The sequence below is a fragment of the Lindgomyces ingoldianus genome (assembly GCF_010093535.1).
Source record: "Lindgomyces ingoldianus strain ATCC 200398 unplaced genomic scaffold BDR25scaffold_8, whole genome shotgun sequence".
Lineage (NCBI taxonomy): Eukaryota > Fungi > Ascomycota > Dothideomycetes > Pleosporales > Lindgomycetaceae > Lindgomyces > Lindgomyces ingoldianus.
In genome coordinates this window covers 677,636-694,347 of record NW_022985169.1, presented here as the reverse complement: position 1 = coordinate 694,347, position 16,712 = coordinate 677,636, and the positions used below count along the sequence as shown (strand labels likewise).

Sequence of the window (16,712 nt, the reverse complement as noted above, 5' to 3'; positions counted from 1 at the left end):
TAATCTTTTGCTACGGACAGTATACTATTTCAGGATTGGGTAGAAGATTTGGTTTAGAGGGCTCGTAACTTCTGCATTCTTCTAGACGGCACAAAATGGACTTCGGAGACATCTAATCAACTAGATCAGGCCTGTAAGACGCGCAAAGAGATAACTCTGCAATAGAATATAGTTAGAAATAGGCACCTTTAAGGCAGCAGACAGTAGGTGAATGGATTAAAACACTAATAAACGACATATTTAAGCGTCCTTGCAAAGCTTTTGGCTAACTAGAGCCCTAGAAACCCCTGTATACACTCCATGCAAGCCTACTGCTTGCTAGAGCCCTCCTAATCCTCTAGGATTGCTACATACACTTCCCAGCAACGTAATGCTATCCGTACTACGTCTGGTAACTACGGTATCACTAAATATATGGTGCGGCTGACGAACTGGGCTTGTTCATATTTGACACGTGAACGTGACCGTTTCACTTCGTACGGACCGTAGTACGCCACTAGAAGTGCTGCCCCACTCCATTCCAGAACGCATATTGACCTCGCAGCTTCGAAAGGTACCTACATCTGGACAAGCCTTTTGTGAAAATTGAGGAGTGGACATCGAATCTGAGCATTCCAGCAGCATCTAAAAGAATTCTAGCCATATCTTATACAGTTTCCACGAACTCTCACAGCCACTCTCCAGACTATCTAGATGATCGCTCAGGAGAAGGGCTAGACGAATTGATGATAATTCTAAAGGTTTGGCTTAGATACTCTTTTCGTCCTAGCCGGCGTATTTATATATTCCATCCACTGCGCAGATAAGGCAGTGCCATTAGCAGCGGACTTTCTGCTATTGTAAGAACAACTAAACTCTTCTTCAAACTTAGATCTTACGATCTCATCCCGAAGCCAGCGAAATAAAGCGATGGCTGTCTGTTAGATTTTCTCTATCGGAAGCACATGCGTCGTGCCTTGGATTGTCTCGGCTCGCACCCGGCCCATCGCGACGCCTCCACTGCCCCCAAGGCCAATCCCTATACATCGAAGTTTATCTTCCCGTCGGAGAGGCCGGCTAATGTGGCTGTTTTCTCCAAAGAGCAAGAGCACTACTAGTCGAACGGAAGGGAGAAACTTGAATGCCAGACAAGCCCATGGACAGTTCGTGGCATGACCCCAATAGTTAAAGTCCCCTTCCGCAGAATTGCAACTAAGGCCGTTTCCCAAGGCGCGCTCGACTGAGTCCTGTGGATTGAGCGACGGTGGAGGTGCATTCAGGCTCAAGAATGTCCAGGCTTCTTGTGCTTTGTTCGTGGTGAGTGTTACACCTCTAGGGAATGAGCGACTGGGATACAGTAAAGTGGGAGTCGAGCGCAACCCAAATTGGAGGTATATTTCCATTGCTTTCGATTCCCATAACTGGAAGAAGGGCGACTTTCGCAGAAATTCTTCTGCCTCAACTCTAGACGCCCAAACATCTAGATGGAAGCTGCGGAAACGTGCTTAAGGAGCGCTCTTCAGCCGGCTAAGATTCTCCTTCTGAATCATGGGTTTCAGGAATGCGAGTGCATGGAAGAGGTTTGGGTGCATCAGAAAGGGATGTACACTGCTCCAGCTTGGTATCTGCACTTCTGTAAACAGATAGTCTACACTGACAATTGCGAACAGCTAAAACTATAGGCGATCCCAACTATAGGTTAGGTAGTCTAGTCCCTAAAGTAGTTCACTATTTGCAAAAGATCTCGGGAGTGGTCAAATCAGTTGGCTGTGCATAGAATAGTCAGCCTATAGCAGAAAATACGATATGGGGGACGTAGTTCACGGTCATCCCCTTGGGTACCTTCATTCAATATTCCACTTGCGCCTTGGTGGAAGCAATCGGTAATCCGAATAGACTTGATCGGGAGCGCCATAGCCGTGATAAGCTCGTCCCAGAGAGGCTCATAGCATCCCTGAGAATATGATTAGTGATCAGAACTTTGTCCAATTACTATATGACAGACTTTGGGAAGCCCATTCCCGTGCGCCGCTATAAGCGTAATTGGATTTGACAAGGGGTTGCTATTGTTCAAATGTGTGTACTGCTGAATTGCTAACTGCAATAACTTATCCACATTAAGGGCGTCGCGATACTCTCGAATGTGCTGACATGGAAGCACGTGTTCGGTGATTCTAAAGAAGGAAGATGACATGATAGCGATTCGGGAGAAATTTTGACACACTCAAAATGCTGCAGAACTCTTTTAGGCACACGGCGATGGACGACGAAAATATGTTAATCAAATATGGGTGCCGCAACTGCTTCGCTGCAGTCCCATTCTGTTGAAAAACTAACATTCCCTGAGCGTGGTATTTATAATTGAGGATCCTGGATCAGTGATCAGAATGATTGTGAGATTATCAATTAGCTGTCAGAGGTGTCGCCTTGTCGCCTATGTCCACACGCTCGGATCGTCCGACGTAACCGGTAATCCCTTCTAGCAACTGCTACGCATGTCGTAAATGGAACTAGGCAGAATCATAGCCAGAATGTCTACCTACATATTTATGCAGGTTTTGGGGTCCGGTGGTTAGTAATTTTAGTAATCAAGTCAGTAAACTATAGGAGTGGGGTAAGCTTTCAATTCACACCACTCAACCTCCAGGACAAGGCAGTGTCGAGTCAATGTCCCGACGCTAGCTCAGTCCATTTAAACCCCACCTAGGTACGCTACTCGGGGATTTTGTGCTACAAAGTTCCTACTCCAGTTCCGATTCTTTCAGAAGCCGATAATTAAACCGAGAGCTTCTGTGGTACGAGGCCCGCAATGGAAGGTGTGGTGCCCTATATTGTGGCCTTCGGGTCAATTGTGATTACGCTCCTCATACTGCAGCTCGATCCGCTGCGTGGAATTCCGGGTCCGTTTTACGCCCGTTGGACTCCTCTTTGGATGATCTATCACTCCCGGAAAGGGGATATGCACCAGAAGATGATCGAGTTACACAAGGCGCATGGAAAACTAGTCCGAACTGGCCCGAACGAAGTGAGCATTTCTGATCCAGGGGCGGTAAAGATCATATATGGTTCGTCAAAACTGCAGGACATTCAAGACAATGTGCTTTGAGAGACACTCTAACACAGTTAGGTGCGGGGTCTAAGTTTCGTAAGAGTAATTGGTATAGCGTCTGGCAGGGCCATCGTAAATTTGACCTTTTCCCGGAGCGGAATGAATTGGTCCACCGAGCACAACGGCGATTAGTCAGCGGCATATATTCAATGGATAGACTGAAAAGGCTCGAACCTTACGTGGATAAAGCGCTAATTGTGCTGTTCTCGAAGTTGTCAGAGTTGGGAGCCAAATCAATCAATATGGGACTCTGGGCTCAACTTTTCGCCTTCGGTGAGCTGGTTCTTCGAATATCACTCAGTGGCTTTAAGCTCATAAGGTTCAGATGTCATCGGAGAAGTCACATTCTCGAAGCTGTTTGGCTTTATGGATGCTGGGAGAGATGATGGCTCCTTCGGCCAGATCGATGCCGCTCTTAGGTCCGCAGCTTGGATCGGACAGGTGCCTTGGCTCTATTGGGCTCACGATACGCTTTCCCCATTTATAGGAAACTGGCTCGGCATCGGTGCTCGTCATGGGAGTCTGCGAGCGTTTGCTGCAAACGAGATTAATCGGCGCAAACTTCGAGGCAGTGATCACCATGATATCCTCGAAATGCTTATGAACGTCAACCGAGAGAAGCCGGATGAACTAGATGACACTGCAGTCTTGTCGATGGCTACCAGCAACATTTTCGCTGGAAGTGATACCACCGCCATCTCTATTGGCGCACTTCTCTACTATCTCTGCAAAAACCCTGAATGCAAAGAGAAAGTGTTAAAAGAGGCCACTGAGATGATGAAGCAGAGTAGGATGGACGACATAGTCCCGCTCGCCATAGCCAACAAGATGCCTTATTTGCAAGCTTGCATATATGAAGCTCTTCGCTGCCACCCGGCTGTGGGGATGTCTCTTCCCCGAGTAGTACCCCAAGCCGGCATTGAGGTGGACGGGCAATACATTCCTGCTGGAGTAAGCCTAATCATTTCCATTTCAATTAGGCGCATATTAACTAGAATACTAGACCATCATCGGCACCAACCCTTGGGTAATTCACAGAAATCAAGAGGTATTTGGTGAGGATGCGGACTCTTTCCGCCCAGAAAGGTGGCTAGAGTCAGACCGTGGCCAACTAGGTAACGGCCTTCCATAAAAGCGAGTAACCTGGACTTATTTAATATGGCTAGAACGGCTCTTCTTTGCATTTGGCTCCGGAGCGCGGGTATGTATTGGGAGAAGTATGTTCTTAAGAACGAGCCCTTCCACCTATTTTAATAAACTAACAATCGTCAAGACCTTAGCTGGATAGAGATATCAAAGGTGGGAAAACGGATCATGCTCTCAGAAGTCGAAGTTGACACCGCTTAGCTAGTCCCTTCGCTTTTACTCCGCTTCGAAATTGAACTTACCGATCCAGAAGCCAAGCCGAGAGAGAATTGTTGGTATGACCCCGGAAATCATAAAACAGTAGGGCTGAAAGGGGCTGACACATAACAGGTGGTTTGTGAAACAGGAAGGCCTACACATGACTCTGAAGCCCAGAGAATATGCCGGTTAAGCTGTAGTATTCTTGAGAAGAGTTCGTACTTAAGAAGAATGCTACGTTTCATTACCAACACAACAACTAAACAGAAGGTAGGCCGCACCTTTCTAGGGGAGGACCGGCCCTTATGGCGAACTACGTTTTCTCGTGATCTTTCGGTACGCCAGGATAGTGGTCCAATGCCCCTGCTGGTGATGCTGTGATGAGTCCTAGTCTTCGAAAGGTTGAGAAAGTAGTATGGAACTAGTGACCAATAATTTATTTGTTGAGACTGTCGTCGGCGTATCGGACAACGCTATGATATTGAATCTCCGGAAACTTAAGTTTAAGATGTTTCACTGCAGAAAGTCGCTGGCAGCATTGCCTTGTAGGTTTCGGAAAGGCTCATGGGCAATTCCTTTTAACCAATATAAATTACGGTCAGATTTTTAGCGTGCAACTCAAGTCCACCAGCTGCCGGCGGACTATGATCATGGAAACCTTGTTCCGGAGGATTAAATCTTCGCCTCGAAGGCAATATGCTAATGAGAGCAATGGCCAGGAATTCGATAATCTGGAGGTATCGGGGTTGCAGTGTGGGCGAATATGCTGTACCTCCACAGCCGTCCAGTCTGCTTTTGCACCTCAAACATAGTAAGAGGCAGATTAAGATGCAATCATGATGGTATTGTCACCGGGTATACCCACTAACTAGAGGAAGCAAGCAATCCATGACCCAAGTGCACCACACCTGCCCCCAGAAATCCAGCCCCAAACCAATCCAACCCAACCATTTCCCGTTCCGATTAGGCAGGAAAAAAAATAATTCCGAAGAACTGTCCTTTTTACGCAAAAAAACGCCGCCCATGATAGTGTGTGAAAACGCCCACCCCGTAGTATAAAGTATGCACACAGAATTGAAAACTAGGAAAGACGAAACCCACGCCGCGCCGAGAGATTCTTCAGACGCGAAGAGGTTTCTGTTGATGACCGCCGCTCCGGAGAGCCACTTCGGTGATCCGGCTTCCGCCCATGCTCTTGACAGTGCTGAGGAGCTTGTGGCTGAGGTGGAGTTCCTCGATATCATCGCCGCCACCGATACTCTTGCCCATGAGGAGGACGTTTGGGACGGTCTTGCGACCGGTGCTCTCGGCGAGGGTGTGTTGGAGTTTCATGCCGAGGGGATGTTGGTCGAGCTCGACGACGTAGGGGGCGGGGACGATGTTGTAGATGTCAAGGAGGATGTGCTTTGCTTTTTTGGAGAAGGGACAGAAGGTCTTTGAGAAGATGATGACTGCGGAGGCGGGTTAGCGTTGAGTTGGCAATTGGATGGATGAGGAGAGCATACTTGGGCTCTTCTTCAGAATGGCATTCAACTCCACCTCAACCTCGTGGTCCTCTGGCGACTCGTGGTCCTCCTTCGCCGCCTCCCTATCCTTTGGTCGACCTCCCACATTGGCGACGCCAGGTACAAGCTTCTTCTCCCCCTCGCCGGGCTGGTTCATCATGACTCGTCCGGCAACGCTCTTCTCGTTCGCTCCGCCTGGCACCCCTCCGCCGACCAAGTCGATGTACTTGTGGCCCTTCTCATCCGCCGACTTCTTGGCTGCTTCCTCCGCTGCCTTCAATCTGGCGCCTACGTCATCGGCGTCGCGCTGCTTGGCAGCTTGTTCGTACTCTCTTGCTTGAAGCGCCTCCTGCGTCTTAGTGTAGAAATCGGAGCTTCGAGTCTGGCGGGGCGAAGACGTCATGTACAGCGTAACGAGGACGGCAAGGACGACCAACAGCCCGAAGGCCTTGACCCGACGCTGCGAAGGCATGGCTTACGACGAGTCCAGGTGCGGTGTGCGAGGTGTAAGGTACGAGGCGCAAGGTGAATTGGGTGGTGAAAGTGTGAGACTCGCAGCACTTATGCTGGAGGCGAGGTCGTCAACCTGGAACCGAGGACAAGCTGCCTAAAGCCCCCGGAGTCGCAAGATGTCCACCGCGTCGAAGGGAACGGTCGTAGCCCAGTCGCGGCAAGCTTCGCGCACGTGAAGGCGAGGAGTGCAGAATTCGTGGCGGTTTATTTTCTCGAGCCGCGACAGCGGGGCGGCAGAAGCGTGTGGAGTTGTTACCCTTGCGACAGCAAACCTCAGAGTGGAAATGTTGGCGGTGATGGGGTGTAAAGGTAGGTTTCTGGTATGACTGCCTTGTTGTGTCTGTATTAGGTAGCTGCTGCAATCATTGAAAATTCAACGCCAGTAAAAGTGGCCTCTGTTGTTGGTGGTGGTGAGGTGACGAGAAGGAGGAGGAGGAGCAGGAGCTTAGAGAGTCGCGGAAATCTGGAATAACGGCCGCCCAGTCCAGCCTGACAGGGTTGCAGAAAGGGCGCTTGGCGCTGGCGTCACAAGCCACGTCCCGTTTTCTCCACAGCATGTCAGCGCCGCAAACACTCGCCCGTTTCACCAAACAGTGGAAATCGCCCACGCCCTGACGGTTTTCTAGCCCTGTGGGCGCGGCCGGCAGATGAGCTTGGCGCGTCATTGGAGTTGCTGAGCGTCTGGCATTAGAGGATGGGCTGCGCATTTGACGTCTGCCGCGTACCGTGTCGCAGATGGGCTGCCGTTCGACACTTCTCGACACGTCGTGAGGCATCAGCAGAATCCTATGTTTAAACATGCACTGTGGACGCCGTCCCAACACATGCAGCACAGATTGTTATGCTTTCGCTCTTTGCGAAGACTCCCTACTGTTGCTCGTGCATCTCTGTTGTCTCTCTTGACGTCTGTTTGAAGCTTGCGAGTCTCTGGAGGAAACATCAATTGTTTTGCAAATCATCGCTTCACTGTCTCATGTTGGGTCCATCGGCAAGGCGCTTTCGCGCGGACCGACAAGCTTCGTGGAGATTCTTAGCGTGTGAGACGAACGACACACTCCCAGGTGTCATTATTCCTAGGTGCGGGTGGCCTTCTTTCACTCCGAACAGCTTCAGGGCCATTTCGACGAAACTCTCCTGTGGCAAGACGTGATGGGCACAACTGTGACAACTCGAATGTCATAGTTGGCTGTAGATAGGGCATCTCGCATCAACAAAAATGCCATTGCAAGTGCCTCCTATTCCCCACATTTTCGATCGATGGGAGGCCACGGTACCTAACCGCTTGGACCGGTGTGCGCTCATGGCGTCCCTCCCCTGCATGAAGCTTGATCTGACCTTGGCGAAACGACGAGCAGCGGAATACGACACTAAACATCCTAACTATCTTAGTTCTTCGCTGTCTAAAGCAATTATGCTTGATATTTCAATAATTTAACTACACTGACAAGAGAATATGTTCCACTTCCCTACTCAACGTGAGATTGTGTGAAGCCCCGTCTTGTTCGCCGCGCTCCACCGGGCTAAGCCACCTCCAACTTCCGACGAGCATGTCTCCCGGCTGCCTCACACCGGCATCCCGAACGCATCGGAAGCCTGAAATGTAGGATTCACTATTCCTGGAAAAAGGTATGTCTGTGCGCGGCATGCTCAATACCCCTTGATCACGGTTAGCCGTGGTCTTGGCATCGCCCTTGTTCCTATCCTTTAGTTCAGATTGGCAGGAAAATCCCTCAAGTTATCCACATCCAGACTGACAGAGCTGGCCGCCTGCTTTGGGGCATGCCAATTTCCATTCCCATGATCGCCACTGACAACCATTTTGCAGTTTATCTGCAAGATGCTGTTACTGCCCCCCCTTTGACTTCATTGCCGTCTTTAGTTGGGTATTGGATGGCGTGCATCGTGATACGAACCGCCTGGCCGAAAAGGATGTATGCACTCAAAGTTTTGGGTAGTTTTCAAATCTATATATGCCCTGGAATTGCCCATTCAAGTTTCTCAGCCTTTGGATCTTTCATCCTTCTTACACTTGACTCCTGCTTCAGCTTTTTGGAAACATTTCCACATCCTGCGATCTTTACTGAGTGATGGGAAACGATAGCATGCAGTTTATAACACCCAAGGATGGGCCTCGCCGCGGCTCAGTAGCTGGAGGTCACAAAGCTAGGTCCACCAAAATCCTTTCTGACACCGTAGAATCATTCCATGAGGATCTTGATATTAAGGATGGTGATCTGAAGCGCAAGCAAGTGCGTAACCATCATTGCTCGATACCTCCTTTGGCTAAGGTGTTACAGATCTTCAAAGGCTGGGTATTACTATGGTATGTACAGCATGTCATTATTCTGTTGAATTACTAATCGCCGTCCAGGTTGGCCTATCAGTCTACCGGGGTCATATATGGTGACATTGGCACGAGTCCGCTTTACGTCTACTCGTCCACCTTCTCCTCTGAGCCCTCATATACTGACCTCCTTGACGCACTGTCGTTGATCATTTGGCCCATCACCCTGATCATCACCGTCAAGTATGTCTGCATCGTGCTTTGTGCTGGTGGCGAAGACGAAGGCAGAACGTTTGCAATGTACAGCTTGTTAGCTCGCTATGTAAGTTTCTTCGGTCATCCAATGTTTACCTAACTGCCAAACTCAACAAGAGTGTAATATTTCCGTCCACGACCCCAAGACTCGCAGCACAATCAAGTCAGAGCGATACGATTCCAATAGCCTACGGTCAAGTAACAAGAATGTCCGGAGCTTCATGGAGCAAAGCAGCCTTTCGCGTGGCACACTGAAGGCACTTGCTGTCTTTGGAGTGAGCTTGATTCTTGCTGATGGCATTCTGACCCCAGCACAGTCAGTGTTGGGTGCTATCCAAGTGCTCACCATAGCTCCTTTCACCCCATAACGGCTAACTTAAAATTGCAAAGGGTCTGAAGGTAGTAAAACCTGAAATTACAACAAATATGATGGTAGGGATTTCATGCGGCATTCTTATCCTTCTTTTCCTAGTTCAGCCTCTGGATATTCCAAAATCGGGAACGCCTTCGCTCCAGCAGTCCTCATATGGCTATTATCTAACATATGCTTTGGAATTTATGTGGGCAACTATCAAGAACACATTTTGGAAATCATAGCTAACCGAACCAGAACCTCGTCAAGCATGACTACACCGTGTTGAAGGCATTCTCTCCCTACTTCGCTAGAGACTTTCTCGCCCGTAATAAGAGAGACGCCTGGATGGCACTAAGCGGAATCCTCCTTTCATTCACAGTTACCTGAACGTTTCACGCAAATGAATGACGTCTGACACATGACTAGGCGTTGAAGCGCTCTTCGCCAATCTTGGCGCCTTCTCTAAAAGGCACCAAGGTTCAATCTTTTTCTCATACTATGCTAATTTAGTCCAGGGCCATCCAGCTATCGTGTCTTTGCTTCGCATACCCTTCCCTGCTTCTCGCATACATCGGGCAGGCTGCGTTCATCTCTCATGACCCATCCGCGTTCTCGAATCCCTTCTTTAACTGCGTTCCGCCCGGCATGTTCTATCTATCCCTTGTCATTTCTATACTAGCAGCCATTGCGGTTCTCAGGCGATGATCGCGTCATTGTCTCAGCTCTTGTCCCAAGTCATGAACATGAGCTATTTCCCTCAGATCAAGTTGGTTTACACCAGCAAGCGATCCTATGGACAGAGTCATATACCGGTGGCAAATTTGCTATTGATGATCGGAACAGTAATAGTCACTGCAGTATACAACAATGTAGGTGAATTCTTTCCTCTCACCGGAATTCTATTGATACGCAGACTTAGACGACAAGTCTTGGCCAAGCCTACGGAGTTTGTGTCATTCTAGTTACCTTCATCACGATAAACATCATTGCGCTTGTTGTTATTATAGTCTGGCGCCTTAATTAGCTTCTTTTAATCACAATCTGGCTCCCATTTGTCGCACTTGATGGCATTTTCCTCTCATCGGCAATCACAAAGGTGTCAGACGGGGCATGGTTTACGCTTCTCCTCGCCTTCCCCCTGGCTAGCATATGTATTCTCTGGCGATATGGAAAGAGAAGCAGTGGACGGCCGAGAGCAATGATCGCCCCCGTTTAAACCAATTCGTCATCAGGGGGCCGAACGCTGTGGTTCGACTTGCTGATACCTTTGGCGGCAGCGAACTGACACCAATAAAAGGTACGTAACCCCAAACCTATCCCCATCCACAGTAATAGACGCCCCTAATCCTAAAAATCCCCAAGCCTCGGGATCTTCGACAAAGTCGACGACCTGGTCCCCACCGTCTACCTCGAATTCCTTCGCAAATTCGAAGCCCAGCAAGAAGTCCACGTCTTCCTACACCTCCGCGCACTATCCAAGCCATACGTCTCCGCACAAGACAAATACACAATTCAGCAAACCTCACTTCCAAATTGCTATCTCATGACTATCAAGCATGGATATAATGACCGCGCTATCAACGCGGACCTTGGCCGTATTATCTACGAAGAACTGCGGGAGGGAATTGTTCAGAGCATAGATATACCAGATTATTACTCTTCATCAATTACTAGCGAGCCGTCGTCGCGGTCGCAGATATCGGATTCGGCGGTTACGCCTGCACGGCGTGCTCCTTCTTCCCCTCATCCTGGATCCCCCTCTACATCCGCAGTAGAGGGTACAATGCTCGTCAACGAATCATGGATTGAACGTCGTCTTACGGCACTGTATGCAGCGTATAAGCATCAAGTTGTTTATATTGTGGGGAAAGAGCAGATTCGTTTGCTGGTGGACAAGAATAACTTGTTCAAGAGAGCGGTGTTGGGGAGTTTTATTTGGTCGAGAGAGAATACGAGGACGAATCCTGCGCAGTGGAGGTTGCCGGTCGAGAAGTTGGTTGAGGTGGGGTTTGTTAAGGAGGTTTAGGGTGGGTGGGTTTGCGCCTACCGTCCATTGAAGATTGACGGGACGCATGTGAGCTTGCTGGAAATTGTGAGGTAAATTTAGAGTGTTACGTATAGTGTCCTGGAAGTTATAAATTCTTTCTTGGCCCACGCTAGTTCTATGTACTGTTACATATAGGCAGGGTCTACGCTGCATGGTTAACCCATAACCTCCATTCTCTGATAGGAATAACTTTTTGCTGCTTGTTGATCTCTTCATCGCCTTGCCCCTCCTCCTTATCATTACCACTAATCATTTGAAAGAGCCTAGTGGTAGCTTTGAATTGCTAGCCGGATCGGATTCTATTTATTTTCTCGGTCAAGGGCACGAGCTGCATTAATAAGGCACAGACCATTGGTCTTCCAATACATCTCCTCCATGCCAAAAACGCTCTCCTTGAGGTCCCCGTTTGGCTGTGGATTAACCGAGGCTCTGCGGGGTTCTGATACGTCTTCAAGTTTCGTTGTGTGCAAATAGCGGTTGGAGATGGAGACAGGTCTTCTAGAAGAGTTGAAATCTGCAGGTATTTGGATATACTTGAAGACGCAAGCAATATACTACACCTGACTACAGTGGTAAATTATTCATTGCGATGGAAACCGTTGGCTGGGCTTGCACATTATCGAACTTGGGATTTCAGCTTCGAGTAATGCATGTGTGGGGCTAAGAGCATGCTTAGGTAGTGGTCACTATGCCTTGCCTATCCTAATTACTTGCCGGAGACGGTCGACCATTACACTATAACGTACTTCATGGGCGAGTTGCTCACACACCTGAGTTGCTTACTTTTGCTAAGACCCCACCCTAACAAACTCTATTATAGCCCATAACAACCCGCTCTAGCACTATATAGTACAGTACAGCCTAGAATATTATTTAGATACTACTTCTACTTCTTACTTACATATTTGTGTGTTATGCCTAGTCTAATTGCACTATCTGCAGCGCCTTTAGGATAGCTTACCTACTTTAGCTTACACCTGCTTCTTTACCTTCTTTCTATTACTGCGCGCTTTAAACTTTTTTAAAGCTGTTAAGTATAGGCTTTTCTAAATTATTAAGGTTTTTTCTGCCTTAATTTACTTTCTTTTATGTAATTTATATTATATAGTAGCTTTATTAGCTACTTAAAGCTTAGTAATTTTCTATTACACTAATACTAGCTTATATATAATTATTACTACTCTTTTTAAAACTTTTTTAAACACTTTAACTATAGAAGTTAGTAAACTATTTATATACTTTTAAATTTTTATTTTTATAAGTATTAATTATAACTTAAGTTTTAAAGTATTACTTAAAGTTTATAACTACTAAGGCTTATTATATATAAGTAGTAGTAGTAATAAAGTGCGTAACTTTATATTAAAGCTTATTATAACTTATTATAAGTTAAAAGAAACTAATCTAGCGCTTTAAAACTCTTTTTAAATATTACTAAAAGTAATTATAGTATTATAAGCTACTTTAAAGTATAGTAAAAACTTTATTTTTATAATATAAGTAATTTAGTTGCGCATAAGGTTTTTAGCTTAGCACTTATACACTTTTTTTAAAAAAGTAAAATAACTTATATTAAGTAGCTATAAAAAGTATAATAAGTAAAAAAGTATATAAATAGTAATAATTTTATTATTTTTATAGTATTACTAAAAATAAAGTAAGTTATAGCTTTTATAGCTATTAATAACTAGTAAATAGTAGCTACTAATAGTACACTTTTTTATATGCGCATTAAAGTGCTTTAACTAGTCTAAACTAAGCTAATTAGTAGTCTAGCTACACTTAAAAATTATAATAACTTAATTTTAAAGTAGAATTTTTTTATACTAGTTTAAAAAGTAGTTACTACTTTAAAAAATAATAAAAAGTAAAATAGCTTACTTTTTAGCATTAATACTCTAGATAGCTATTGTCTACTTCTAGTTACCTAGCTAGACTACTTTTAGCTGTTCTTATCTTTCTAAATTTATAATAACTGCTTTAGTAGATATCTAGCCTATTATAAACTTTATTTTATTAAAGTTATACATGTTATTATTTTAGATACTATACTTAGCTTTAATATTTTTTATAAAGTTAAACTAGCTTTAAATTACTATAAAATTTTTATAAAAAGCTTTTTTATAGTTATACTTACACTTAAACTTTACTTTAAGCTTTAAGTAACACTTAATAAATATATTAAGCTAGTTTATGCTAATATAGCTTATATTATACTTAGTATATAAAAAATTAGCTATATTAGCTATAGCTACTAGCTAGGGGGGGAATCCTTGCGCATCTAGCTTAAGTATGTGCTAAATAATTACCTACTTTTTATTATTATTTAGCTTTTATAAGTTAGCTGTATAATTAGCTTAAAAAAGTTATCTAGTGTGTTAGTTACTTATTATTTTTTAAAAGACTTTATAAATAGCTGTAGCATGTTACTTAAAAAGTGTTATATTTTATTTAAAAGCTTAAAGTATAAGCTGCATTTAATATTCCTTTAACATGTCTAAGTAGTGTTATTAGAAATGCATTAGTGTAGAAAAAGTAGTATAGTAAGGTTTTAGTAAAAGTAAGCAACTTAGGTGTGTAAGCAACTCGCCTATAAAGTACGTTAGAATGCCAGTGAAGTTATACCCTATAGAAAAAAATTTTTTTTTTTTTTTTTTTTTTTGCCATTGTGGTCTACTATTTTTGCAGATTTCATTCATACAGCTCTAAAGTTTCCGTCTTCGATATCTTCCCGCTTATAATTTCAGAATCCAAATTATTTATAGTACCAAACATGCTTGAGCAAACCCGTTCTCTCAAGGTCATCGACTAAGGCCTGATTCGACAACCTTTGGCAGGAATAAGTTTAACTTGTAGGTGGCGAAGAGCGTTATTAAGGACGGCGAGCGTTAGTGAAGTTAGAATTCCAGCAGTGACTACTTCTGCTAACACCCAGGATGCATAGAAGTGTTTAAGGTTGTATGGAAATGGTAGGTCCTTGCTCTGGTAATGTAGATCAAGTGGACGCCTATTTATGGAATGAATTGGACCATGGTACTGCCCTAGTTTATTATACTTTTCATCGTCACCACTTTCATCCATATCACCAAGCCGCTTAGCTATTCATACAAAGATAGGGCAGGGAGAATGGTCTCTCCTCAAATGTGTTTACTGAATGGGCTGTGGAAACACCTAGTAACGAATGTTGACGAAGAAGCCGATAGACAGGGTGGTGATGCGTGACTATTAGTAGCGATGCTCTTGAACAGGATCCTTGCTACATGATAATCAAGTAGGAGCAAGCTACGTTCTCGCAAAATCTCGCGATACTTGATCGTATGGTGTGCCAGTGTTGCGCCGGTGTTCACTTGGCTAACCCTCGGTAAGTTCAGACGTGGAGAGCGAACTCCTCAGGACCTATCATATTAGCATCCTTCCACCCCGTGCAAACATTAGTCTAAAGAGATTCCAAACAGGCGTGAAATCCCTTCTACAGGAGCATTGTCGTGTGAAGAGCGTTGGACTACAACCTTTTGTTGTTAACCGCAAAGGAAAGAGGCTATGGTGCGACCTTGGCAATACAATTGAGGGGGAACAAGTAGAAGGGTGACCATGCTGAGGAAAAATGCGGATGATGTGGAGTAACGAAAAGTGAATTGATGCTTTGACAATTGGTGACATCTCGTCAAGTGGCGACGCGAATGCAGATGGAGGGGCAAACTTTCGCGGTCGGACTTACGTTTTGGGGTTAGCTAGGTTTTAGCCCAAAGAAGAAGCACATCCGCCCTCTTCTACGGCGGCATCATAGCCTCGGTCGAGCAAAGTCGATTTCCTAAAAGGATAGTTGCAGATAAATACCACAGTTTCAAGCCCTCTAGAAAACACTTTGTATTTAGGAATTCAAGCCTAGTCCACCCTCCCCACGCTTTCATCGAGCACCAAGCCGGTTACGTCACTCCCATAACTCCGTTCACATATCATGTCTACTCTTCCAGCTTTACCCATCTCCATCCAATTGTCTGAAGCCGAGCGCAAATCTGGGAAACTCTCCCAACGCAATCTTGAAACTGCGGCGCGAGCTTTACAGCGAGATGGCCTTGTCGTCATTGAGGATCTTGTCCCACATGACATACTTGATCGGATGAACGAGAAGATGATCAAGGAGGCGTATGAGTTGCAGGGAAAGAAGGATAGTCCGTTTAACTTTAATAAAGGGAATATTCAGCAAGATCCCCTGCTGACAGAAGAGTGGTTTAACGAAGAGGTCTTTGTGAGTAAGTATTTGAGCTTTTGTTTTAGGTATAAGTTTGGTTTCCTCTTGCCATCTCTCAGACAATACTTCACGCCTTCTCCCATTTAATTTTTCAATTTCGAGGACAAAACTATGGACGGATTCTTATTAGCTTGATCCTCGAGATTGCCATCACCTGTGCTTGTGTCCTCACTCTTCTCTTTTAATCCTACTCCCAGCTGAATAAGTCTGACATGTCCTAGACCCCATCACAACCCAAGTGACGTCCACAGCCCTAGGCCCTCAACCCTCTCTCCGGTTCATATCCGGCAATACCGCTCTCCCACCAACATCCACCTCCCCACCAACAGCACAACCCACCCACACCGACGCTGATTTCGACCACCCCTCCCTCCCCTTCGCCCTTGTTATCAACATCCCCCTCATAACCATGACTCCCGAAAACGGGTCCACTGAAATCTGGCTCGGCACGCACGCTTCCACATCCATCGCGGACCAAGAAGGAGCAAGGGGAGATCGAGCCAGTGGGAGGATTAAGAAGGGCTTATTGGAGGAGAGGAAGAAGGTTAGAGGACCCTGCCAACCAGTTGTGAAGAAAGGCAGCGTGGTGGTAAGGGATTTGCGACTTTGGCATGGAGGCATGCCGAATTTAACGGAGGAGCCGAGGGTTATGCTTGCATTGAGTACGTTTCATTCAGCTTCTCTACAACGAGGCACCACTGATCACGACTAACCACCAGTTCATTTCGCACCATGGTATCGCAATCAAATGACCGTTGAATTCGCAAACGAGTTGAAACCACGCTTGACTGTGGAGAAAACGGGACTGCAGGTTGCCGCTAAATTTGTCGCAGGTGGGGAATTAGAGAAGCTGTATTTGAATCGACCGCATGGGAATTTCTACGACTTCGACCAGATTGAAAAGATTGAGGGATTGTTTTGATGGGTGGCAGCTACTCCCCTTGCATGAATTTGCCCGCGACAGCAGACATACAGCCAATAATGACTTTACAGCATGTTAGCAAAATTCTAAGGCTCAGATAAACCCCTTTAATAAGCATGGAGAGCCATTAAAGCTTGACATTGATGT

The 16,712-nt window shown here is 45.7% G+C and overlaps 6 protein-coding genes across 6 annotated transcripts; 3 read left to right on the top strand and 3 right to left on the bottom strand.

Moving 5' to 3' along the window:
* Nucleotides 1-920: 920 nt before the first annotated feature.
* On the bottom strand, nucleotides 921-2,173 carry BDR25DRAFT_311914 (uncharacterized protein; the record flags this gene model as incomplete). The annotated part of the gene is made up of 4 exons (XM_033691270.1): nucleotides 921-1,470; nucleotides 1,638-1,671; nucleotides 1,822-1,933; nucleotides 1,985-2,173. The coding sequence occupies 4 exons, from the start codon at nucleotides 2,171-2,173 to the stop codon at nucleotides 921-923; spliced, it is 885 nt and encodes a 294-aa protein (XP_033550555.1).
* A 588-nt stretch (nucleotides 2,174-2,761) lies between these two features.
* Nucleotides 2,762-4,707, top strand: BDR25DRAFT_332545 (cytochrome P450). Its single transcript, XM_033692759.1, has 8 exons — nucleotides 2,762-3,044; nucleotides 3,107-3,361; nucleotides 3,414-4,039; nucleotides 4,092-4,203; nucleotides 4,255-4,305; nucleotides 4,362-4,387; nucleotides 4,436-4,509; nucleotides 4,565-4,707. Exons 1-8 carry the CDS (start codon nucleotides 2,789-2,791, stop codon nucleotides 4,623-4,625), a joined length of 1,461 nt encoding a protein of 486 aa, XP_033550554.1. The 5' UTR covers nucleotides 2,762-2,788; the 3' UTR covers nucleotides 4,626-4,707.
* A 577-nt stretch (nucleotides 4,708-5,284) lies between these two features.
* BDR25DRAFT_341012 (thioredoxin-like protein) lies at nucleotides 5,285-6,871 on the bottom strand. The gene is made up of 2 exons (XM_033693565.1): nucleotides 5,938-6,871; nucleotides 5,285-5,883 (listed from the first exon to the last, which is right to left on the bottom strand). Exons 1-2 carry the CDS (start codon nucleotides 6,407-6,409, stop codon nucleotides 5,552-5,554), a joined length of 804 nt encoding a protein of 267 aa, XP_033550553.1. The 5' UTR covers nucleotides 6,410-6,871; the 3' UTR covers nucleotides 5,285-5,551.
* A 1,681-nt stretch (nucleotides 6,872-8,552) lies between these two features.
* Nucleotides 8,553-11,370, top strand: BDR25DRAFT_323460 (potassium transporter; the record flags this gene model as incomplete). The annotated part of the gene is made up of 14 exons (XM_033692103.1): nucleotides 8,553-8,699; nucleotides 8,748-8,773; nucleotides 8,822-9,056; nucleotides 9,109-9,327; nucleotide 9,380; nucleotides 9,467-9,549; nucleotides 9,600-9,669; nucleotides 9,771-9,813; nucleotides 9,860-10,007; nucleotides 10,043-10,213; nucleotides 10,264-10,338; nucleotides 10,369-10,525; nucleotides 10,642-10,645; nucleotides 10,707-11,370. 14 exons carry the CDS (start codon nucleotides 8,553-8,555, stop codon nucleotides 11,368-11,370), a joined length of 2,043 nt encoding a protein of 680 aa, XP_033550552.1.
* A 2,712-nt stretch (nucleotides 11,371-14,082) lies between these two features.
* On the bottom strand, nucleotides 14,083-15,302 carry BDR25DRAFT_352210 (uncharacterized protein; the record flags this gene model as incomplete). Its single annotated transcript, XM_033694990.1, has 8 exons — nucleotides 14,083-14,125; nucleotides 14,160-14,206; nucleotides 14,272-14,489; nucleotides 14,543-14,748; nucleotides 14,778-14,803; nucleotides 14,845-15,104; nucleotides 15,150-15,202; nucleotides 15,286-15,302. 8 exons carry the CDS (start codon nucleotides 15,300-15,302, stop codon nucleotides 14,083-14,085), a joined length of 870 nt encoding a protein of 289 aa, XP_033550551.1.
* Nucleotides 15,303-15,349: 47 nt separating this feature from the next.
* BDR25DRAFT_281641 (phytanoyl-CoA dioxygenase family protein) lies at nucleotides 15,350-16,565 on the top strand (the record flags this gene model as incomplete). The annotated part of the gene is made up of 3 exons (XM_033687905.1): nucleotides 15,350-15,644; nucleotides 15,865-16,305; nucleotides 16,363-16,565. 3 exons carry the CDS (start codon nucleotides 15,350-15,352, stop codon nucleotides 16,563-16,565), a joined length of 939 nt encoding a protein of 312 aa, XP_033550550.1.
* Between the last annotated feature and the right edge of the window lie 147 nt (nucleotides 16,566-16,712).